The sequence below is a fragment of the Pithys albifrons genome, chromosome 1 (assembly GCF_047495875.1).
Source record: "Pithys albifrons albifrons isolate INPA30051 chromosome 1, PitAlb_v1, whole genome shotgun sequence".
In the NCBI taxonomy this organism is placed as follows: Eukaryota; Metazoa; Chordata; class Aves; order Passeriformes; family Thamnophilidae; genus Pithys; species Pithys albifrons.
In genome coordinates, this window is record NC_092458.1 from 52,202,242 (window position 1) to 52,226,773 (window position 24,532).

Below are 24,532 nucleotides of genomic sequence, written 5' to 3' on the forward strand. Positions count from 1 at the left end.
TACTTGTGTTCAGCAGCCACAGTAGGGCAAAGCACTTAGAGGAGATCTTATTTATTCAGTGACAAGTTCCAAATGTTCTGCATAATAGAACAGACATTATTGTAGTTCCTCCTTTGGCTCCCTTATGCAAACTATATCTATATCAATAGCTTCTAATTCCTCACATTTCTCTCTCTTAACGTATTTGCTCTAGTCTGAAGTGACTAAATTAAAAACCCCAAACAACAAACCCGAAACCAAAAAGAAGCAAACAGAAAAAATCCCAACTGGAATTTACAGGTCAGTTCAAAAACTTGATTACATCCTCTATTTCATATTCATTGAATAACCCACTGGTCAGATTACCCAGCTGATGAACTGTAAATTATGAGTTGTTTTTGCACTAAAAGTCCACACTGCAAGAGATGCGCAACATCACAAAATACCTGAAGCTATGAATTGTCCAGTACTAAAGTGGACAAAAGTCCAATTCTGGGGATTTCAGTTAAGGACTACAGAACTCCCATTGACTCAGGTAATTTCCATGGAATATTCTACAAAAGAATGTATCCAATAAAACCTTGGAGTGAGGGAGTGCTGATCTTGCTATCTACTCACTCCCAGAGTAAATAAGTCCATTGATCCAGAAAACTGACTACATTTCTTGTAGCTATAAAAATTAATCAACATTTTATCTGTACTCTTTCACACTTTTTACTGCCGTTTTTTCTTATATCTGTATGCTTTTCCAAACCTCTGTTGCAACAAGTTAAATTTTCACACATAGGATTAGAAAGTGTGAACAGAACAGTTAAATAATAGTTTAATTTTTTTCCAGTTCCATTTCTGATCCCCTCATACATTTTTATGTCTTGGTATTGTAGAAGGTCTGTGCCTTTGTACAGTTATCCTAAGCTGACTATTGCATCAGTCAAAGCCTAGGAAAATCAAGAGTAGAGAGATTAAAAAACTTAATTAGTGCAGCTGTTTATTATTTTTCCCTTGAGGTGACATCAGATATCAAACTCTTGCAGTTTAAAACTGAGCCAAGGCATATACTGCAGCAGATTGCCCATCTGGTGTGACTTCAGAATATTAAAATCTTCTGCAGGCTATCAGCACAAGGACCAGTCAAAATCTTTGCAATCACCCTGACATCTTATTTCACACTACACAGAGTTGTGTGATCTCCAATTAAGATGTTCAAAATCACTGTTATTAGCTTGTGATGAATGTTGATCACATCACCCAACCACAACAATTCTGCATTTCAGCTGTAGCTGTCCAGCTAATATGCAGTTACTGAAACAAGGTTTTGTCTGTGATCCAAAATATTACAGGAAAGCAAGAACTGTCATTTACAGAGTGTGAAATCAAACGACTTTCTAGACTCTGATGAACACTGTCACTGTAGATTAATGCAATACAACCCCTAAGTGATTGCAAAGCCATGATTTACATAGACTGAATCTGAATGAATAGAGCTTGTATAACCTCCCAGTTTAAAATAAATGGTTGTACAATGACAGACTTTGGTCCTAGATACACAGACCATTTTCTTCTATTTCCACCTAAAACATAAACAGACAATTATATCCCTCTTCACGTCCCTCTCACAAGCCATACTAAAAGACACGGGGATAAAACATTCAATTATGAGACTGTGTACATGCTCTGTTCAAAGCTAGAAAATACCACAAGTCTGAAAGCTGTATTAAACAATGTCAATTATAAAATATGGAGTTACTTCTAGTCCCATTTGAAGAGTGTAAAGTTATGTATGGAAAGCAAGTATTATTTATTCTGATATATCTGTTTTGGTGAATTTTCTCACGTAAATGCAGGCAGAAACTCAAAAAGAAAGTACAGAAATCAAATAGAGTCTAGGTGTTCTAGTTTTTGCATATAACACAAGTATCAAGCTCTATGTATTATCAAGATGTTTATTATTGTAAAATGCCAGGGTCCTAGAGCTGTAAGTGTTTTGAATGAAAACAAAGCAGTGCCCCAAAAGCTTTCTGTCTCTTTGTAGAAGAGAGACAGAAGATACAGATCACGTCAGGAGCAAAACTTAACAATGAAAAAGGCTGTAATTTCTGTCGGCAGACTGGTAAACGAATAGTCTAAAAAAAATTTAAAAATAATAATAAAGTGGTTTGGGGATGCTTACCCATGACTTCTTCATGGAGTGAATGCCATCTGGGGAGAACACACAAAGGTACCAGTTTAGAAACCTAACAAATTAATGATGAGACTGCTGTCTTGCACTAATTAAAGAGTTAGTTTCTTCATACTGCAAAAGTTTCCAAGGTTGAATGTGAATTTCTGCAAGCAAGAAAAAACCATTGTTGTAGTTTGGAATTATTATGTAAATTCTCTCCCCTGCCACTAACTGCCCATGCCAGCAGTTAACAAAAAGAAGTAGTTAACTGCTGATCACTTGGGTGGGGGCAGGTTTGTCTCTTTTGTTTTTGGGGACACGTGTGCTGCCTAGGAGGGAAGCTGCTCTTTGCTCTCCCGCTCCTGCTGCTGGCACCGCTGAGGCTTCTCGCTGAGCTGCTGCCTTTTCTCCTCGTCACGGCTGCTTCTCCTGGTTCCTGCATCTGGGGTCCCGGCCTCTGCTCCAGTCTCACCACCGCCTGCACCTTCACGGCCTGCCCGCCCCGACTGGGGCAGCGACCCGGGAGAAAGAAGTTTGCAGCTGCTTTCCAGGACACGTGGCGGTTCCCCACTTTCAGCTTCCTTTTCTTCATTTGGGACAAGAGACACAGAGTTCATCTGGGAACTCACCCTGCTGCCAGCCAGGCTGTGATATTGATACTGCCATACGTATAACTCTTCTCCCGAAGGAAACTTGTTGTTGTGAGGGGTTGTTGTTGGGGGGGCTGTTGTTTTGTTTGTTTTTCCTCTGTGGTGTTGGGGAAGTGGTTTGCTCTGGTCTGTTTATAGTTATACCTATACCTATATATATATATATATTTATGGCAGTTAGGGAGAGTTATCCTTCTTGTATTAAAATTCCTTTTCTTAAATTTGATAAAGAGTGGCGTGATTATTGTGGAGAAGGCCCCTTCGCCGCTTGTGGGTAAACATTTTAGTTTTTCCCCTCAAACCAGGACAACAATATATTGTAGCAGAAAAAAACCCCAAAAAACCAGAAAGACGGAATAGATTTTGCCAAGAGAATGTGTTAGAAGACTTTGGTTAGTATCAACATCAATCCTTTTAATCACCATCCAAGAAGTCTGCACAACAAGAGAGTATATTTGCAACTTAACACTTCCCACAGTTTTTGAAGTAGTTTAATATCCATCATGATAACATCCTGCAGCAAAAGGAGTACGGAAACTAGTCATTAAACCTTTTAGGGAAAAAAAATCTGTCTTCAGTTTTCAGACTATCAAAAACTATTTTCAAAGATGTGCAGATTACCTCTGAAGTATGATTATTCAAAATTTTATTCTGTGAGGATCACAAGAGAATTTTATTGTTAATTCCAAGGAGTCATTAACCTTGCTATTTAAATATATCTGCGTTTTCTGAATTAATATGAATATGTATAATAAAATCTATTGAAAGCGAGTGAATTTATTGACTGAAAATTGCTGAAATCCCCAGAACAGTTTGAAAAAAAGAGATTTACCTCACTTGCCTTCAGCATATAAAATGTACCCTTCTAGCCTAAGTCAGGTATCAAAGTGTCATGTATAGTCAGTGAAGACATTGAAGGATCTCCAGAGGTTCTTTCCATTTGTTTTAAATTTGTATTTTAAGAGTGGATGAACTGCCTTTTGTAGATGCTAGTTTCTCTTTAATAGATAAAAGTGAGAACTTTAGCTAAGTGCTAATTCATTAATCATAGAAAGAGCTTAGCTTAGATCTTTACCTATTTGATTGCCCTTAGCTGGAGAATATGAATCTCCCCTATGCATAAATGCTACAAAACTCTCACATGCTTTGTTTTACGGAACAATAGTACTTCGAAATACTTTTTAATTTCAGTTATATTGTCACTCATCCCCAGCCACAGGAAAGTCACATCACCTAAGCAGAACTTGGAGTGATCATTACAGGGACTGAGAGTCTTACAGTGAGTGGCACCGCTGTTTGGGGGTGGAGGGTACGTGAGTTGAGTTCACAATATGACAAAGTGATGCAGTTTATTTGGGATCAGTACCTTTCAGTGCTCAGTTCTCAGCACCATTCCATACATAAGCCTGCCTGTTGCTTTTGGTGCAGAGCTCTTTGCCCTGCACACTGCTCTTGCTCCTGTGCATGCTGTTCTTCTGAAAGTATTCAATACCAGTGCTCTATTCTTATTTTCAGAGAAGAACACAAAAGAATTGACCCATGTACTGCTTTTAATCATGTATGCTTTGAACCACCTTTGGGACAACATTCTTCCTTTTTCCATGTTGTAGTTCTTACAATGAAAGCTGTTTGAACGTATGTATCATCCATCCAAATGCTATATCTGGATTATCACAGCTTGGCTCCCTTTATTAATCTCCCAGCACAGTCAGCATCCTGCAAGCCTGTGCAGGTTTTCATATTCCGTCTCTTTTAATGGGACAAAAAGAGGTCTTTGTTGATGCTTTTCTAGCTGACAACCTGCATCTGTCTGAAGTCCAGATCTGTACCTCTACATAATGGTAACTATCAACTATATAAGCACTTAGTAGAGTATAGTGAGTGACTTCCTGATGAATTCCTGCTTGATTTTTAATCTTGTCAAAGACTACCCTAACTTCTTTGAGGGCATCCTCAAAGAGAAATTGGTACCAGCATGACTGGCCAACACAAGGGGAAATTAACTCATTGATGAAAACGAATACAGTTTGGTAGACAAATGGGGATAAGGGATTACATTACTTTTCAGAGACTAATGGTCACATGCATAATCATGGATTTTTTTCTTTCAATTAATGGTGGCTGTAGAAGTAACAGACAAACACTTGAGCCTTAAAAGGCTATTAATAGGATTCACAAACAGGATGGATTCCTGCATGTATCATACCACATTACAGTAAAGAAGACAGACCTTCACTCTATCAGACATGAACCCTGTTGATCCTGACCTGCAGTGTGACTTCTGAGCTTTACGTGTCTCATCACTGTGGATGTGCCACATCATCACTAGACTGTGTCTGACACTTATTAACTTCAATGGAACTGATCCCGACCCTGATCTTCGGCCTGACTTCCTGGCTTGACTTCCTCAGACCTGCTTCATCATCACAAAATTGCCTGATGGTCTGGACTATTGCTTAAACCTGGATGCCATCCCTGGGCTGGTCTTTCTTGCCTTGGTTGAGGTCAGTGGGATGGGCCCTGGCTAGCAAGGTCCCTCATCCTGCTGGCAGTGGTATCTCCCTCAACACCACATCCTTTAGGGAGAGCTGGTGCTTACCATGCCCTGACACTTAAACAGAGGCTGAGATTCTGCACTCTCTAAATTGGCTGGCCTGTGTTTTTCTTGGCAAATATACCTTGGTTTTGCAAGTCTTCATTTCATTTAGGTCATTGTACAATGAACCAAAACCATCCTGAGATGCTACTGCTAATCGAGGGTCACTCCTGTAATAATTACAATACAATTTCTGTCACCTGTCACCCTGTCATCTCTTCCCCAAACACATACCTAAGAGCTAGTTGCATCTCCAGGTCCTATAGGATAACCTCTATATCACAATTCCACATAATCATCTCACTCATTTCTGCAGAAATACTTTGTAAAAATAAGTGAAAACAGGCATTTTTCTTAACTAACAGCTCTCATTTATTATAACATGGGTGAAGGAAAACGGAAGCTTATGAAGTTTGTTCTGATGCAGACCTGTCATAAAACTGCCACTTAAGAAAGTTCTTAGCAAAAAAACCTTAGCTTAGTAGCTATGCTGCACTGGAAGAGTACTTGTGATACAAAGTACACCCTCCAGTTACACTCTTTATCTTCCTATGGCAAGAGACCAAACACAAGAAAGGCAGTGCATTTCACTCTAGTAGAACCATATGACTACATGTGTTAAAGAGCCTTTAAAAATCAAGTTGTTCACTGAAACATGCTGAGGAACAGAGGATCAAAAAGTAATATGCAGATTCAACAGCAATAGAATGACTTCTGTTACCCACAAAGTTGCTGATTATGTTTCATATACAATATATTTCAGGATTTTCACCAAATGACATATATTGTTTTTTACAATGTGAGGAAGCATTTTTCATAATGTACATGCACAGTACTTACTGTAGTTGAATATTAAGTTGCAGTAACCATAATATGACTATATCCATTATTCTTGCAAGAGGAAAAACTAGAATAAGAAACTTAAAGATGGATTAGAATAAGAAAATCACTCAGAGAGAAATAAAAGCTATATAAACAAATTATAGTCAACTTTGAGACTTCCTCAATACATAACTAACTCATAAAAAGCATTATATATGCACATACATATACGTGTTTATATCTCTCTCTCTCTTAAAATGATACATCTGTCAAAAGAAAATAAGGGATTTCCAAAAGCAAACTGTATCATGCCCTAGTAGAAAGTAATATAAATTATCACAAGTAAAAATGAAAGACAGAATCTTAGAAGTAAATTTGGAAAATGAATAACAAATACAGAAGTATATTTAAAAAGGGAAATACATAAGTATATTAAAAAAGGAAAAAAAGTAATTCAGAGTTTTGTCAGTCAGTCATGGAAGATAATTACATCCCAGAATTCTGACAGAAAGCTTAAAATCTTTAACATAAACACCCTGGAAAAAAATCTCTATGCTTGATCACTTGTACAGACCCTTATATTCACAAAAAAACCATCAACACAATTTTATCCTCTGCAAACATATTTTCTTTTGGGAAATACTGACTGTTTGCAATAATTTTACTAGGAACACTTAATAGCATAATGTTAGAATAGACAAAGTTTGAACACCTCATTTAATTCTTTAGGTGGCTCTGAAAATCCCACACGAAGTATAAAATTATGTAACAGCCTTTATTGCAGTCCGTGACACTCAGACCACTTATAATTTATATCAGCTGTCAGGCTTGGCCTAGTCACTTCAACTAAAGTTAGAACTGAAGATAATTTGGCCTATAATTAAATTACAAACCTGAACTTTATAATAATGTAGTATGCAATGTATCCTAAATAGTGCCACAAATCACATCTCCAATATCCTCATAAAGATCCATTTGATGAACTGCATAATGGACTTCTTTGCCGATTTTTTCCCATCTAGGCAGTATCTTGAAGGAAGTATATTACATTTTCTCAGGTGAATGAGAGGCTAGCCTTAGATACTTTGTGAGAAATTATTAGCAACATGTAATCCACGAAAAATTGATGAAGCAAACTTCTTTCCTACTTCTTATATCCTCATCTTTTACAGGGTGACTTTGAAAGCTTCAAGAAGGAGAATGATGCAATTCAGACTGCAACTACCTCTGAAAGACCTTAATTTAAATTCAAACTATAAAAGAGATAAAATTAATCTATTACATGTAAAATTTTGTTTGTTATTTGAAAAAGGTACACTGATACAAAATCAATAACAGGATCATGACAGATGCTGTCCTCTGGGATGATTTTCTTGTCTGTCCATTCTTGAGTAAAGACAACTACACAACTATATCTTCAGAATCTGCTAAAATCATTTGCTTTGTTGTTTTCTTCAGTAATAATAGAATATGTATAGAAGGTTTTTAGACATAACTCTCTGAAAACTTCATTTCAGCTTGAGTTCTTTAATTGCATCTTTTTTGCATGCCTGGAAATTACTGCCATGCAAAACTGAAGAGTCCTGATGTCTTTGTACTTCTCTAAAATCCAAGTATTTTTTATAACTTGCTAGACACATATTGCATTGACACTTAACACTGATACCATTGTGCAAGTGTGACTGTCTAAGACACTTAACAACAAAGAATTGGGATCAAAGTCAAGAAGATTCTGGTTTCCAAAAGTATTTCTGTTGTTAGCAGAAATGAATTGCAAGAAATACAACCATAATACTTTTCTGAAATACAACCATAATACTTCTTTTTATATAAGAAAAGGAAGAAAAGTACTGTTTTCAGAAGGCTCTAGTTCAGAGATTTTTAAGAAACAAGAAATGTATGTGCCAAGAGGTCTGACCAGTTCAACTTTACCAACTGTGTGATCCAAATGGCTCAAAGCTGCTCATCTCTCCAGACAAGCCATTCAGCATACCAGGCAAGACAGAATTCTCTTTAATTTTCTGTCCTGTCATAAGTCCCTCTCTACTTCCAGCATAGAGTTTTAGCTAGGGATTTTCATTTTTCCCAGTCCATGCCACAAACAGAAAGCAGACATAACACATACTACTATAGTGACAGTGACACTGGCTAAATGACAATAAGATTATGTCCAAAACCCCCCAAAATTATTCTGTTCATTTTACAGGAAAAAAACTATAGCAAATTTTCTTCCATAAAACTTTATTACTTGAAGACAGTATGAATTTTCTCATAACCGTAACATAAATTTGTTCATTTATTAGTATGATAAACTTGTGAAGTTAAATGGCTAGACTAGATGAGTAATTTGAGGTTTTATCTACCCATTATCTTAATAATGGAATAATATGTTTTGTGAGCCATCCATGCTGTGAAGATTAAGTAAAATATTATCCATAGGTTGCATTTAATGATATTACATTGCAATACATTTAAATCATTAATGACCACTGTTGCAATATAAAAATGAACTGTTAAAGGTTTCCTTAAACAAAACAGCATCAATTGCCTCTATAAGACATGAAGACAGGCCAGGTTTTGCCAATGTAATATTTATTGGCATTGTGAGTTAACTTGGTGTAACTCCTGTATTAACTGTTGTCAAAGGTATAAGATACACATTCCATTGGTACAACTTACAAATAGCTATGCAAGTTTGAGGGATTTGGGTTAGGATGGCCTGTTTGGTGCTTTTCATGGGAGAAAGAAGAAGTCATTTTCCTAAAAAGACACATCTATTTGTAATTTCCTTGCTTCTGCCAAGCCAAAGGAACTGTGGCCCTGGAAGGTTTTCCTTATTAGCATACTTAAATAGTGTTAATATTAAACTTGTATGCTTGCTTTTTAAAAACAATAACATTGTTTACAAAATCCTTCATAACTTTTGTTACAGTTCAAGAGGATGAATCTAATGAAAGAACAGACTGTTTCATCTTCTTACAGGAAAGAGCTAGATGTCTCCAAATGAAATATGGAGAACTGCCTAAACTCAGTCAAAAGTCACCTTTGAAACACTTTGAACAGGAATTTATTTAAAAACCTGCATCCTTGAAAAATGAATACTAGGAGGGTATATTTTTTAAGACCTGGGTCACAGTACATTAAAAGAACCCCCCCCAAAACCCCAGTAGATGGGAACAGAATGTTAATAGCCTAAATAAATCCATCGACCTAAAAAAGGGCTAGTTTTGCAAATATCCACGGTTAACTTCATGCACTTACTATCTCAGACTTTTACAACTGAAAAATTCTCATTCCAGAACAAAAATAATGCAAAGTGGCCAAGCTATGAGCACGCCTTGGACAACACGCACGCTAAGCAGAATCTCTGCACAATTTAGTATTACTGATGCATTTCTTTCTTACAATTCTCTTCCTCAATCATGCTTAATCTTGGTCAGCTAAGCTGTTGCAAGAGTGCATTTGTTCTGTGAAGCACCTAAGAACCACAAGAGGAGTAGTATAAAATAATAATTGATCAAAAAGTACTAACATTTACTTTTGGCTTAGTAAATCTGTCTGATAAATTATTCCCTTTAGTGTTTCTCCATTATTGCAACACAGTACCTTGAAAGTGATATATTGGCACAAGCCATTGTTTTCTACCACAGTGCAATTAGGAGGCCCATTTAAACAGCTTTATCATGCACACACATAGGCTGATTAATTTTCTAATCAAATGTTCCAGGAAATCATTAACCATGACATTAAACGGTGTTCTGCTAATTATCCTCTCCATGAAGAATTCCAATATAAATTTACAAAACATCTATAGAAAGCTGCCAAAGGATGAATAGTTTAATGTTTACAAATTATTACAGCACCTACTCTGCATAGCCCCACAGCTGCCCTGTGTTAAACCCCAGCATTGCAAAGGTCCAGTTTGGGGCTGAATTCTCCTGTGTTTCACCAGAACTCTGTGTACTGGCAAATGCTGCGTTTTGTACGTCACTGCCTGTGTAAGTCATGCTGAAGGAATGAGTTTTTGTATTCTTTTGAAGTCATTGCAGTGGAATGAAAGCCTCTCAGATTGTGTGGAAAAAGTGAAAGCAATTATTGAGGGGAGCATTATATTTTCAGTGCATTCAAGGAAACACAAAATAATAAAAACAATATGGAAACATGAACATCTTTCTTACTGAATAACAGAAGAGAAAAGAAACTTATTCTATTTTAGAAAGTACTCTAGACATATGATAATGAGTGTTAGCCTTCCATTTTCTTAATGACACCTAACACTGAGATTTGGAAAAAGATTTCTCCTTACATAAGCCTCTGGTTTGCAACATTTTTCTACCTACTCTTAATTTAAAATAAATGCAAGGTATTGTTTGTAGTAATGAGAATTCAATTGCTTTGTAAAGCACATGCAATTTGCTAGTTTATAGCATAAAGAAATTTCTATTTATGTATTACCATAAGCCACAGAGTCTTGGAGGTCTTTCAGTGATGGAAAACAACAGACTGCATTTCAAAATGCAGAATGTAGGTATACATGTTCTTTTGGCCTTAGCACAGACTGTGTCCATCACAAAACACAAACACAGCCTGAGGAGGATGATGAAAACACTGCCATTGTTTTGGATAGGGGCTATGTTTCTTTTGTGTTATTCTGCTTTGTTAACCCCAAACCACCAAGATGGTATAAAAGCAATATTAGATTATCTATCTATCTATCTATCTATCTATCTATCTATCTATCTATCTATCTATCTATCTATCTAGTTCTCTACCTGAAGGGAGGTTGCAGTGAGGTGAAGGTTGGTCTCTTCTACTGTGTCTGTAGTGACAGGACCAGAGGAAACAGCCTTAAGCTGAGATGGGGGAGATTCAGATCAGATTCTAGAAAAAAAATATCACTCTTTGGTTGGTCAGGCATTGGAATAGGCTGTTCCGGGAGGTGGTGAAGTCACCATCCCTGCAGCTGTTCGGGAGGCTCCTGGATCTGGCGCTGGGCAAAGTGGTTTAGGGCTTACAGTGACAGTGGCAGTGCCAGGTGGATGGATGGGCTGGATGATCTTGATGATTCTATAAAACAACGTATGTTTACATATAAAAATCAGGGCTCTAATTATATAAGATGTTTATATGGAAATAGGGTGGTCCCATGGTGTAATGGAGAACACTCTGGATTCTGAATCCCAAGGTCCTGAGTTCGAGTCTCAGTGGGGACCGTCCGCTGGCAGTTCAACGCCTCCCTGCCATCCCATCCAGTCAGATCTCGGATGCTCAGCAGGGTCAGCCCCGGTTATTACCAGGTGCTGTGACAGTCCGAGGACTTCACCGTCACTGTCCAAGCTCGCTCGGCCGTGGCAGATGGACCTCAGGACTTAAACAGTGTGGCCAGTTCTGCGCACGCTGTGCCTCACCTAAAACATCCACTGCGCAGGCTGGAAGGGCACACCCACGTGGGGAGAGCCCTGCCCAAATCTTCGTTCGGGAAGTCTGGCCATCCATACATATGGAAATATAGATGAACCACTTTTCACCTGTCAAACAGCGGCTCGAAGTATGTAATCGGAATTTTTTACCAAAACGAGGCTGGAAATCGGCATTCTAGGCCAAACCTGTGAGGGACTCGCCCCGCCTTCAGATCCTGCAGAAGAAAAAGCAGGATCTGAGCGGTGAGGAAATAAAACCTTCCTTCCAGGAGACTGTGCAAAGGTGCATCCCTTGGCTGTAAGCGGATCAGCACATCGGCATTTCCCGCCGCTCCCGCCAGGCGTTGCCGGGGCGCGCGCACGGCGCGGGCTATGCCCGGCGCTCGCGCTGCGGGGCGGTGCGCGGGGCTCCCGGGCGGCGCGGGTTGGCGCCGGTCCAGCCAACCGGGAAGCGTCGCTACTGCCCCGCGGGCGCGGATTGGCCGTGATGGCGCTGCGGGGGCGGGGCCGGCGGTGGCGGGACGGTTCGGACGGCGCGACATTCCCGGGCGGCTCCCGCAGCGGCCGTTGGGAGGGCACGCTCCTGTCCGTGTCTGTGTCCGCGCTCGGGCTCGGCGGTCCGGGATTAAGGGCTGCTCCTCGGTAAATCCTCCGCTGCGCTGAGCCCCCTCCTCCCCCCGCGGCGCCCTGCCTGGCCGAGCACAGCTAAGCCGCTTTAATCGCAGGCGCCCAGCTCGGCCAGGGCCGCCGGGCCGGGGCCCGACGCGGGGCAGCTCCACCCGCATCCCCCCGCACCCCTCGGCATCCCTCTTTCCTCCTCGCCCCGGCGCGGCCATGGAGCCGCCGCGGCCGCGTTACTACGCCCCGTCCTCACCGCCGGGTCGCGGCGGGCGAGAGAACAAGGGGCTCCGTCGGAAAGGCCCGCCGGGCACCGGGAGCGCTGGCGGGCCCGAGGAGGCGGCGGACGGCAGGAAGCCCAAATTCGTAAGTACGAGCCGGTTCCGGCCCCGCCGATATGTGGGGCCTGCCCGCGGGCCGCCGCCCGGCCCGGCCTGTCCGCAGGGGCCCGGCTGATCCGTGGGGCCTGTCCGTGCGGTGACATCCCCGGACCGGTCACTGCCTGGAGCCCCCGAGAGAACCGCGGGCCAGGTGGGAGTGTTCATTGAGAAACTGACACTGAATCCTCCCTATGGCCTTCCTTTTACAAGCTTCTGCCTAGCTCACTGAGAAACTGCCAAACTCGAAATGGCTAATAATTGTCCACAAGATAATGTGTCTGCAAGGTGTGCTCTAACTAAGGAGTACATAGAAATAACCACGTTTTGTTAGGACGTTATGAAATTCCCAAGTATTAGGGCTGGAACAAACATATTCTACAGGCCTTGTATCCACAGGATCAATTAAGTTGGAAAACACCTCTGAGATCATTGAGTCCAACCTATGCCCGAACACCACCTTGTCTACTAGACCATGGCACTGAGTGCCACACCCATTCTTAAACACTTCCAGAGATGGTGAGTCCCCCACCTCCATGGGCAGCCTGTTCCAATGTCTCATTACTCTTTCTGTGAAGAAATTCCTTCTAATGTCCAATTTAAACCTTCTGCAGCTTGAGACTGTATCTTCTTGTCCTGTTACTAGTTTCCTGGGAGAAGGGGCCCCACCTGGCTGCAACCACTTTTCAGGTAGTTGTATGTACTTGTACCCAGCAGTGTGCACCATGAGCAGACCAGATGCATCCCATGTACATGTTTAGGTGATACGTGTTAGTCTTTGTTCAGGTGTCTCTGAGCACACCTCCTCTTAGCTGTATCTGTTATATGCTTGCAAAAGAGATACCATAATACTTAACACGCATTAGATTCTTGATTCTAAGGTGTATTTGTGTAATATTTGGTACTTGAGAGTCTGGCACTTGTGGACAGGTTCAAAAAACGTTACCCAACAAGCAATATCAAACTATGGGCTGGTCAAACCTGTTCTGGAAGGTCACAACCTGCTCCTGGCATTCCTGTTTTGCGGAATCGTTTTATATTGTGGCTGCAGAGATTGCTGTTTGAACCATGTTGCTGTGCTTTTCTGTACACATTCGAATGGGCGTATATGAAACTGACCAAAAGCTGTTTCCTTGTCTTTATAAACCACTGTATTTCTACTGGGTGCACGTGCAGCCATGCAGGTGACCTGGCTGGACATGCTTCAGTATGTGATCCATGAGACAAAAACTTGCATGGTCTGCCCAGTCTAAAAGGTTGGATAGTGTTACTGGTATACGACTTGATGTTCGGATTATCGCTCTGGTGAGTAGGAAAGTGAATTTGTGTGTATTTGAGACTGACAAGAGCACTAGGCCAAGAGGTTTTACTTTTTACTGATACTTTAACCGCCAAGGTCTTATGCAAATAAGATACTGCAATAATTTTCCCTTTTTGCCCCCTAAGTATGTGTTAAAACAGAAGCAGGGTGTTGCTATCATGTTCAGTTTTGCTACCCATATGTTAAAATAGCAGTTCAATAGTATACAGGGAGTATAATCCTTCCAGATATGTGATAAAAGCCATTGGGATTTTTTTCTTAGTATGACATTATATCAGTTTTTCTGAAGTATGACAGTCTTTTCAGTGAGAGAAGGCCTTCTCTTTGGTGTAGATGAGCTAGTTTGATGTATGACTAGGCTATGCAAGAGTTGTTTTGAGAATATGCCATGTGGACATCAGCTTACTGACTCTTTGAGGTCATAGTGCTGGTTTTTGACCCAGCTGCTGAAAATAAAGGGAGTTGCATTTGGGTTTCTGACTTAGTTTTGTAGAGCATATGTTCACCATGTAGGTGGCATGGGGGGGTTTATATATTTTTTTAAATTTTATTTTGGCCTGTCCTTTTTCCCTTGCTCAGTTTCTGAAACTCTTTAAGCAGAGATAAGTGAGAATGTCATTAATTCATGAGAATGCTTTGTCAAACTGTAAGTTTCAAAAGCATTTGGCCTTAGACAGTAGTCCTGCTTTTCATCTTTAAATAATCTCTTAAAGATTTTTGTCCTTGGTGTTGATAGGGGACTGACAAATTACAGTTCTTGAAACCTGGACTGTGTTCCAGGTATGCCATTACCTCACTGAGTGACCTTAAGAAGAATCAGAGTTGAATATTTCTTGAACAGAGTTTTGGATTTTGTCTTCATGTAAACTCTTAAATGGAATAGTTTACAAATGTGAGCTGTGAAATTTAGTGGTTAGTAAAAAGCAGCAGGCTGCTCCACGTCACAAAATCTAAGGAGCTGCTGGAGCTATGAACTGTAATCCCTGGTTTGCCTTGGCTAATAATTTCTGGTGGAGAAACATGCACAGTTGTACAGGTAGAATTACTTTAACATTTGGACACATGAACCAGCTGCTTTGACTGAGGTGGTTCACTTTAAAGGGTAACTGAGATAAACTTTCCATTCTGTAATTTCATAAGTTTCTGCCCTGAGATATTGCAAGACAGAATATTTATCACTTAGCTATGAAATCTAAAATTGGCAAACAAGACTGGTTTGATTTGTTTGAGAGTGAGGTTGTATATATCCTTAGCTATCTCCCCTTCCCAAAAGAGAGAGGGATGGATTGGGTGCATCCTCAATAAGTTTGTAGATGAAAACAAATTGGGTGGGAGTGTCTGAAGGTAGGAAGGCTCTGCAGAGGGATCTGCACAGTCTGGATTGATGGGCCAAGGCCAACCGTAAGGCCAAGTGCCAGGTCCTGTAGTAGGGTGACAACGACTCCATGCAGCGCCATACACTGGAGGTAGAGTGGCTGAAACCTGCCCAGCAGAAAAGAATATAGTGGTTCTGGTCACCAGCTGGCTAAGCATGAGCCAGCAGCGTGACCAGGTGGCCAAGAAGGCCATATCTTGTATTGTGTCAGAAACAGTGTGGCCAGCAGGACCAGGGCAGTGTTTGTCCCCATGTACTCAGCTGGTGAGGCCTCACCTCAACTACTGTGTCCATTTCTGGGCCCCTGTTGTTCACTTCAGAAATAACATTGAGGTGCTGGAGCGTGCCCAGAGAAGGACGAAGAAACTGTGAAGGGTCTGGAGCACAAACCTTATGAAAAGTGGCTTAGGGAACTGGGGTTTTTTACCCTGGAGAAGGAGGCTAGATGGGGACCTTAATCATTCTTTACAACTTCCTGAAAGGAGGTTGTAGCAAGGTGGGGAGTTGGTCTCTTCTCCCATGTAACAAGCAATAGGACAAGAGAAAAGGGCCTCACATTGTGCCAGGAGAGGTTTAGGTTGGATATTAGGTAAACTTTATTCCTTGAAATGTGGTCAAGCACTGCAGAGGCTGCCCAGGGAATTGCTGATTCACCATCTTATGAGATATTTAAAAGACGTGTAGATCTGACACTTAGACATGTGGTTTAGAGGTGAACTTGGTAGTTTAGGGTTGGACTCAATGATCTTAGAAGTATTTTTCAACTTATATGTTTCTAATCTATTATATCACAGAATATTCTGAGTTGGAAGGAACACACAAGGGACATTGAGTCCAACTCTTAACTGAATGGCCCATACAGGGGTGAAACTCACCACCTTGGGGTTATAAGCACTGTGCTCTAACCAGCCAAGCTAATTGGTCTTGACTTGGTTGCATCTAACTATTCCCATAATACCTCTTCAATATAATTGTATTAGTTTAATTAGTTTTGTGGCAGAATGCATAAAGCCTACCTTTCACCCCTTTAGGCTCTCTGTAATCCAGTCTTAGAGTTGGGCTGTTTGGATTTCTGTGTTCGGCATATTTACAGTGTCATACCTCATGTTACCTCAGTTATATTTCTGATCCATTGCACATTTGCCAAAATAAATTGGCTGTTAGATTTATTGACCTCAAATTACTTGGATTGTGCAAGTGTAATTTTCCTCAATGCACAAGGCTTGAAAAAAAGTTCCAGGTTGGACCCTTCCAGTCAATGCAATGTATTGATCTGTCATAGCAGATATGCAAATTTGAAAAAGAATTTGATTCCCTGACAAACCTTGAGGTGAAATTGGATTGCTGGTTGACAAAGGTGACATTATTAACATGTATCTCCTTTTTTTTTTTCCTTCTAAAGAAAATTATGTTTAGCTGAGGAAAATATTAATTTTTAAAACTCACTGCATTTGAGAGGGTTAGAGGGGGCCGAAAGAGACTTTGTAATCAACCACTTTAACTGTTTAGTCCAATCAAATGACACATTGAAGACTGCCTTTTTGAATAAACTCGCTTCTCAGAAGAAGTGAATGAGTTCTAAGCCTCATTTTTCTCAGTTCTTCTGCAGAATAATTTTAATTTTAATTTTATTTTTATTTTTTAAGGAGTGGTGTTTAATTTTGAAGCACATACCAGCATGGCTTTGTTCAGCAAGTCCAAGGTTTTAGAAGAGTGGGACTCTTAAAAGGGTAAAAGATGTTCTACAGTACTGTGGTACTTCAGCTTATTGAAAGGTCTTGCATTCACCCTTGTGGTTTAGGACCTTGTAAAAAGAGGAAATCTACTAAAGGTTGTCAGATATTACACCTGTTCTGTATGCATACATTGAACAAGAAACTTTTGAAATCTGCTGGGGCAGGGTAGGTCAAAAAGCGATTGCCTTCCACTTCCTCTCCTTGATTTCCCCTCCCCTTAGGAAGGTTTGGAAATCATTGGAGTGAGTGCCAGATTATGTGACTACCAACTGCACTTTACTGAGACTACATCTTGTAGACACTAGTCCTCAAAAGATCAATTTCTAGCTTGGGGTAGAGGTATTTCTATTAATTTCAATATACCACTGACCTGTCTTCAATGACTTTCAGGTTATGTTCTGAGTAAGTTCTCTATGAAATTTATGAGTCAAGAAAGGTTGCTTGTTTACTCCAATCTGTTAAAAATAGACAAATTAACACTTGCATTTAACAGTGTCTATAAATCAAAGAAAGATGTAGTTAAAAGCAAAAGCTTTTCCATTCCTCTGGCATGGAGTAGAAAGGTAAGACCAATCTGTGTCAATATCTTTAATTATGAAGTGACTGAATTATTGCTGCAGTTATGCTGTAATGTAAGACCTTGAATCTAAATTAGTCTTTTAAAGAAATGATTGCTGAACAGATGTTACCTAAAACACTTTATTACAGCTTTGTAAAATTGTAAATTCCTCATGCTGTTATTTTTGTTGGCATGAATTAATGCTGTGGGTTATGATATTAAATTTTAGTGCTCCATTTTAGCACTTTGTTATATAATCTTACCTGTAAGTACCAATATTGAGTTTAACTCATCAATGTCTAAAGAATATCAGTGTGTAGAAACTGTCATGTTAAGATAGCTTTGCCCTGATTGCTTTTCAGATGGCTTTCCAAGCAACAGAGAGAGGTGTGTGAGAAAACCATTAACTAAATGCTGAAGTAGTATATTGAAAATTAAAAGCAAGAAATGCTGTGCAGTTTGTAAATTGCGCTTAAAGACTGAGGTTGCAAAATTACTGAGGGAATATTGTGATAAAGGAGATCCTAAAGTAATGGCATTCACTGTAATCATCCAATTAACATTTCTCTAACTAAGTCTCCAGGTTTCCTCACAATCATTGCTTCAGTCTTCTACTTGTATTTCTGCTGGAGAATATCCTTGGGCAAGAAACAGCGTGTTGAATCTTTTTTGTTGTTAAAATGAATGGCAGTGGATTCTTTCTTACTTTCTAATTAAAAAGTTACAGAGGGGATTGTGTGATTATATGTACATTCCTAGTCTTAGTTTATCTTGTTTCAGTGTTCAGGCCTAAGTTGGACAGTTCTTCTAAAACTCATTGTATCCTGCTTAAGCCCTCCTTTTTTCAATTTCTTTTTTTCCTTTTCTCACTGCTACATGCAGGCTGTAAGCTCTGTGTAGTATATCAAGGAACCTATACATGTGTGGTGGTTTGCAAGGGGTGGTTTTTGTGGTTTTGTTTCTTTGTTTTCATCTGTAAGAAAGGCAACAATTAAGATCTCAAAAAGATTTAGATACTGGGCTGTGGGATTTTTAATTTTTTGGTTAATTGGAAGTACTTCAGGGTGGAGGAGAGATATGCATGTTCAAATCATTCAGCTGCCTGAGATCCTGTTATTTTGAATGCCTAAAACTTGTCTCATATTGGCAGCAGTTATGGCGGTGTGCTTGTCTGTCTTCTAATTCCATACTTTATATGTCTATCATACTAGCAATGCCCGTCCCTGCCAGGCACGATCTCAGTCCAAGTACAAAGCTTACTGTGTTATACAAGCTGCTCTCGTTCAGAAAGTTAGATGAGCAACCATCACTTTGTCCTTATGTGATGGTGAAAAGAACACTTGTGGAGAATGGAGATGCTGCCCCTTTTAGATGATACCGACTATGCCCAATATTGTACGGAGGTAGTCCTCATCAGTTTCAGGCCACACTGACCTGTAGTGCTGGTGGAAAAAAAGCTGAAGGCATGAGATCAGAGTCCCATGGGAGAAGATGTCCTCCTGAATTCCAGTTCTGTTTGCTTGAACTGCTTGCACTATATCTAAGTTTTGGTTTATAACTATTCATATGCACAGATAAAGAAATAGATGTAATGACACAAAATATCAGACTAGTACTGTTGATCCAGTTAAATGGGATTTCTTGCTTCTTCACTTCACTTCACTGTCTCTACCTGGAGTTGACTGGGGTAACTATATAGACAATTTCTCAGGCTGTTAAACTCCATCTTGCAGATGAACTTCCAGTATGTGCTGCTGTTTGGATATGCAACCCAAGATCATAATCCTGTGCACGACAATAAGAGTCTTTACTGTGAACACATTATGAAGTCAAATAGTATTTGGCTTCTTTGCCCTAGCTGAGCCATGTAGAAGTTGCATCACACGTGGCTTCATGATATGTGACCTTTTCAAGAGATATAGTACTCTGTCTTGTTGCTGTGCTTGTGTGGTGAAATTCAGATGTTGTGTCCTATTATGCCTTTCAGCATCTATTAAAGGCTCCGGCTATGCCTGGTGGCTTTGAGGTCAGGTCTTTTCACAGCTTATCAAGAACACTGTACCACATGCTGCATGTGTGTGTATATCCTTTGTCTTATGACATCAGTTATTTGACAGTGAGGTTGAGGGACATCATCCCGAATAAGGAGTAGTTCTATGTCATGTTGCTTTCTTCAAAAGTGATACATCTATGCACTTCTTTTTAATTGGAGTTAGCTTCAACTGAAGTGCTTCTTCTCAATTGCAAAACAAAACAACCTCTTCCTCCATGTCCTGAACTAAAAACTAAGTTACCTTGCAAAGCGTAATTTTAAAATGTTAGTTGTTTATAAATGTGTTTGTATAGCTGAAGAGGAAGCAATGGTGCTACTTCTGCTTTTCAATCAGTAGGTTCTACTGATAAAGCTCCTTCTGAACTGTCCTAATTAACTCCTTCATCTTTTCATGCTTTTGTGTCTCTTTAACTAGATAAAGGATGTCAGTGTACTTGAAGTATTGTTAATTTGTTTTTCAATTTTGCGTATCTACTTTCTACATGATAAACAGACTAGAGGAATACTTGTACATAGATCTTGTGTTTTCAAAGCAATAATTTTACTATTCTGGAGTAGTTCATGGAAGACACAGAATAGCATATTCATATTTTCATCCATTGCAAAGCAGTATTCTGTAATCTTTTTTCATTTTTATAGCAGTGATGGAATATTATAGGAATATTACTTAAGCCAGATTTATTTTCTTGAAGGCCTGTGTTTAAGGCAACCTGTTCACTTGAGCAGACTATGTCTTCTGTGAACTGACATATCCAGGTCTGAAAATAGAAATGTGTTCCTGTGGTAGTAAGGCATTCCAGTCTCTACCTGGTCTTTACTGGATTCCTAGATTTTACCCTTACTAGAAATAGGCTTGCTTTGTTTTGGCCTGGCAAGAATGGTCTTGTTCTTGAGTCACAGCACTCCTCTAAATGTAATGGCAATATTAGATCCAGTGTGGCAAATTGTTTTGTTTTTTTTTTTTTTGGTTTAGTTCCACATGTCTGTAGCCCCTATATCCTTCAATGCTACAGAAATCCGGTGAAGTTGGCAACTGGTTTTACTTGGTACAGCCTTGTTGAATGAGAAGAACTTGGTAAGGGAGAGGCGAAGAAGATAACCCCAGTTCTTATGGTTCAACCAGCTCCTCTGACTGAGAACTACTGTAACATAAAATTCACCGCATGTCTTTAGAGATGTCTTGCAGCACATCATGCAGCCGTTTAATACTGGAGTGCTGAAAGATCTGAACATTAGGTTGTTTGCATGGAATTTCTTCTTTCTAATGCAGTGTCCTAATACAGTGTCACCAGTGTTGATATTTAGTGCTGCTTTTATCTCTTTCGAGCCAAACTCCACAACATTGTCTGAAAGAAATATTGGTATTTTTACACTCCTGTACTGTAGGTACCCAGTAAGATGAAAACTTATAGAGGAGAATCACGTCTGTATATTGAGGCTGTTATACAATTATGGTGTCCTTAACTGGTTGTATCATAGTCTTCTTTCACTAATTAGTCAGATGACCTGGGTCAGTGAGGTGTTCTGATATACACAATGGAAATTTTTCACCCGTTACAACAGTAAATTTCATTGCTGAATTTCACAACTTAAATAGAAAATAAAACACTGGCTTGTACTGTCCCTCTAACTTCTGCCTTTTTCAGAGAAGAAAACCTGAATCCAAAATTGCCTGGTTACATGGAGCAGATGCAAAACATCCAAGTTCTTAAGTGCAGAATGCAGGTGGTTTTCATTCTAAGCAGATTACGTAGTCTCACGCTGTGTTAGAGGAGTTTCATGGTGGTATCTGTGCATTGCTTAAGGCTTAGTGATTTAAGTCATCTGTATGGAAAAGGAACACATGTTTTATGTTCTTCACTACCTAGTTGCAGTGTAAGACCATATGATAGTGTTTTCTCTTGCAGCTTCACTCACTTAAGGATACAGGTATTATACTAAAACTTGCTAACTGTCAAATCGTGAGCTTTTGCAAATACACAAGTCAACACTCAAACACTCATACTGTCTTTGTTACTATTTAGCAAAATGGGAAAAACAAGTAATAAAACCCAGCTCCATGGCAGTGTGTGGGGCAGAAGTGTGATCTATTTTTATAGTAGAACTTCATGTGTCACTGAATACTGTGTTTCCTGCACCTCACTTGCTTTTTGTTTTTAACTTCCTAACAAATCAGGTGCTTCTTCCTCAGTTTCTTAACAATATTCAGAGTAGAGCTATTGTGTGATAATATTTGCCTTAACACAAGTTGTTTTTCAATTCCGAAGGATGAGCCAGAGATAATCTCAGAAATAGCAATCATAGAATCACAGAATTGTTAAGGTCGGAAATGACCTCTGAGATCATTATCATCTGCCTAGCACCACCATGTTCACTCCTAAACCTGGTGCCCGAGTGCCACATCTCTGCGTGCCTTTTGAACACTTCCAGGGATGGTGATTCCACTGCTTCCCTGGGCAGCCTGTTCCAATGCCTGACTACCCTTTCAGTGATTAAATTTTTCCTGCTATTCAAGCTAAACCTCCCCTGGTGCAACTTGAGTCCATTTCCTCTTGTCCTATTGCCTGTTACCTGGGAGAAAAGACCTACCCCACCTCGCTGTAACCTTCTGTCAGGTAGTTGTAGGGAGTGATAGCTGAGTATTGTTGACTTGGTGAAGACAGAGTTTCCAAATCGGATTAATTTGGAAATAGCCATTGACAGTTACCATGGCTGTTGCCAAGCTGTGAGAGTAGTCTAAGAAAAGGGTCAGAGTCTATGTCACTAAGTATGTTACTTCATATTTTTCAAATTTGCCTGCCAAGTCAATTTGCAGCCTCTTCATAAAAACTATACGTGGGTTCCCTGCAGCACTGACTCCTCAGTCGCCCATGTTCTGTGTTGCTCTTTGCTTTTGTGCAAGAGCTATACATCCTGGCACTTGCTGTGTTTGCAAATCTGCAGTGGAGAGCAAATGTTGGTTCAGGACCTGCTGTTTTGAGTGATCTATAGATTTTTTGGATGTTACTTAACGGTGGATGATTGACCACCAAATACTGGTGAATGATGCAGCTCTGAGGGGCTCAGCTCCCTGTGATTCAGCTCCAATGGTAGCACATCAGCTCTCAGCTCTAGCCCCTCAAAGCCAGGAAGGCTCCCTCCGCACCGATCCCTCACCGCACCCCGAAGAGAGGTCCAGACACCAGGCTTGGTGGCAACAGAAGAAGCAAACCTTATTGGAGGCGCCCGCTTTTATGGGCTCAGGCAGGGAAGGTTCTGGAAAAAAGGGCAGAGTCAAGCTTCCCATTGGTCGAGGGAAGGATTGAGAAACGAACCAATGGGAAGTAGGGGTGGAACTTCGCAACAACCAATAATAGAACGGGGATAACAACCAATCAGAGAACAGGGATAAAGACCAATGAGAATACAGAACTTCAACCAATGGGAAAGAGTGGCAGGAAAGGCACCCTAGGGGATCATGGAAGAAGAAACTTGGACAGCGATGACTAAGGGAAAAAGCAATAGGAAAGACATATTTGTGATGCAGTTTTATTATACTGCCGAGGTGTCCAAATAAGGTGCATTTGAGTCCGAACCACCATAGATCTTGGGCAAAACATTAATATTAGGAACATTAGGATTTGTAGCTTCCACATCTTCATCGATCCAATGCTTGTAATATTCCTGCCACTTTATAAAATCTGGGTCTTCTCCCACACTTACTATTGTTAAATTCTTATGTCTGTTTTTGCTTGTAACTTCATGCTCTGTTTGCAACAGAGACGTTGCTTGAAGGTGTTCAATATTGTTCGGTTGTTTGAGTGTTGCAGCCTGACAGGTAGTTTTGAATTTCTGAGATGCTCCCTGTTCTTCTGTTGAGTTTAAAATCTCTGAACTGATTTGTTGTTGGTGTCCCCACAGCCATCTTGTGAAGACACAAGTCTGGCAGCTGAATTTTGAGCAGATCACCTGGTCTAGTATATTTAGCTATAAAATATAATAAAGCACAACTTGTTGCAACCTGTGCTTGGTTTATGTTCTTCCAATGGTATTCTGAGGATCAGATTGAAGATTTTTTTTGTATCCACGCTATTCCTTGTTTAACTTACTGTGTCCTGTAAGCCAATAACGTACAACTTGCTGAGAAACTATTACTTTAATTCCAGTGACAGAATTCAACACTGTTTGATTTCTATCTAAGTTTGAATAAAAATAACTATAACTGAGTATAGCTGACATTTGGGTTTGTTTATTTGGTTGGTTTTTTTACTGCCCAATTGTGTTGTGACTGGTTTCCTGTTTGATTTACAGCACTTAAATATCAAGACACTGACAGATGATGTGGTAAGACAACTTAAGTTTTGCTTTGTCTCTGCTAAGCAAATAACCTTACTGCTAATGCAATAGAAATAATTTTACTGATACAAGAAACTATCTTAATTTTGAAGTTAATTTAGTTAATTGGGAAAGTCTCACTAAACTGGTAATTATCTGTAACATACTCAGTGCAAGTAGCAGAAATGTATGGATGGTTTTGAAGTGTGCTCTAATCATGGCTAAATGAGCTCGACACAGGTAATTGTCCAATTTTCCAATTTGCATGCACTATAGTTAAGATATTTGTGATTCCACCTTTAAATTGAAGTTAGGCTGCATGCTAGCTTAAAATAACATGTTTAACAAAGTAACAATTGCTTGTGAAATCATTAATGCTTGTTCAAACTGTGGTAGGTATATTCAGTGCTGTGCTAACACTGTTTCTCACACTTGATCAGAGATGAGAATCTGTAAATGATCAAAGCAGATCTTTTTTTTCTTGCTCTTGAAGTTATCTATTTTATTGTCTCTACTATTCCTTGTAGGTGCTACATTTTTCTTAAAATACA

At 39.9% G+C, this 24,532-nt stretch overlaps 1 protein-coding gene across 2 annotated transcripts in view; it reads left to right on the forward strand.

The window, feature by feature from the left end:
- Nucleotides 1–12,194: 12,194 nt before the first annotated feature.
- Nucleotides 12,195–24,532, forward strand: part of DIAPH3 (diaphanous related formin 3) — a 214,861-nt gene continuing 202,523 nt past the window's right edge. The window contains exons 1-2 of one of the 2 annotated variants that reach the window (XM_071570608.1): nucleotides 12,195–12,612; nucleotides 23,958–23,990. In XM_071570608.1, the coding sequence (XP_071426709.1) occupies nucleotides 12,463–12,612; nucleotides 23,958–23,990 (183 nt within the window). In that variant the 5' untranslated portion in view covers nucleotides 12,195–12,462. The remainder of the gene's footprint in view (nucleotides 12,613–23,957; nucleotides 23,991–24,532) is intronic. The other variant, XM_071570618.1, reaches the window with a different exon arrangement.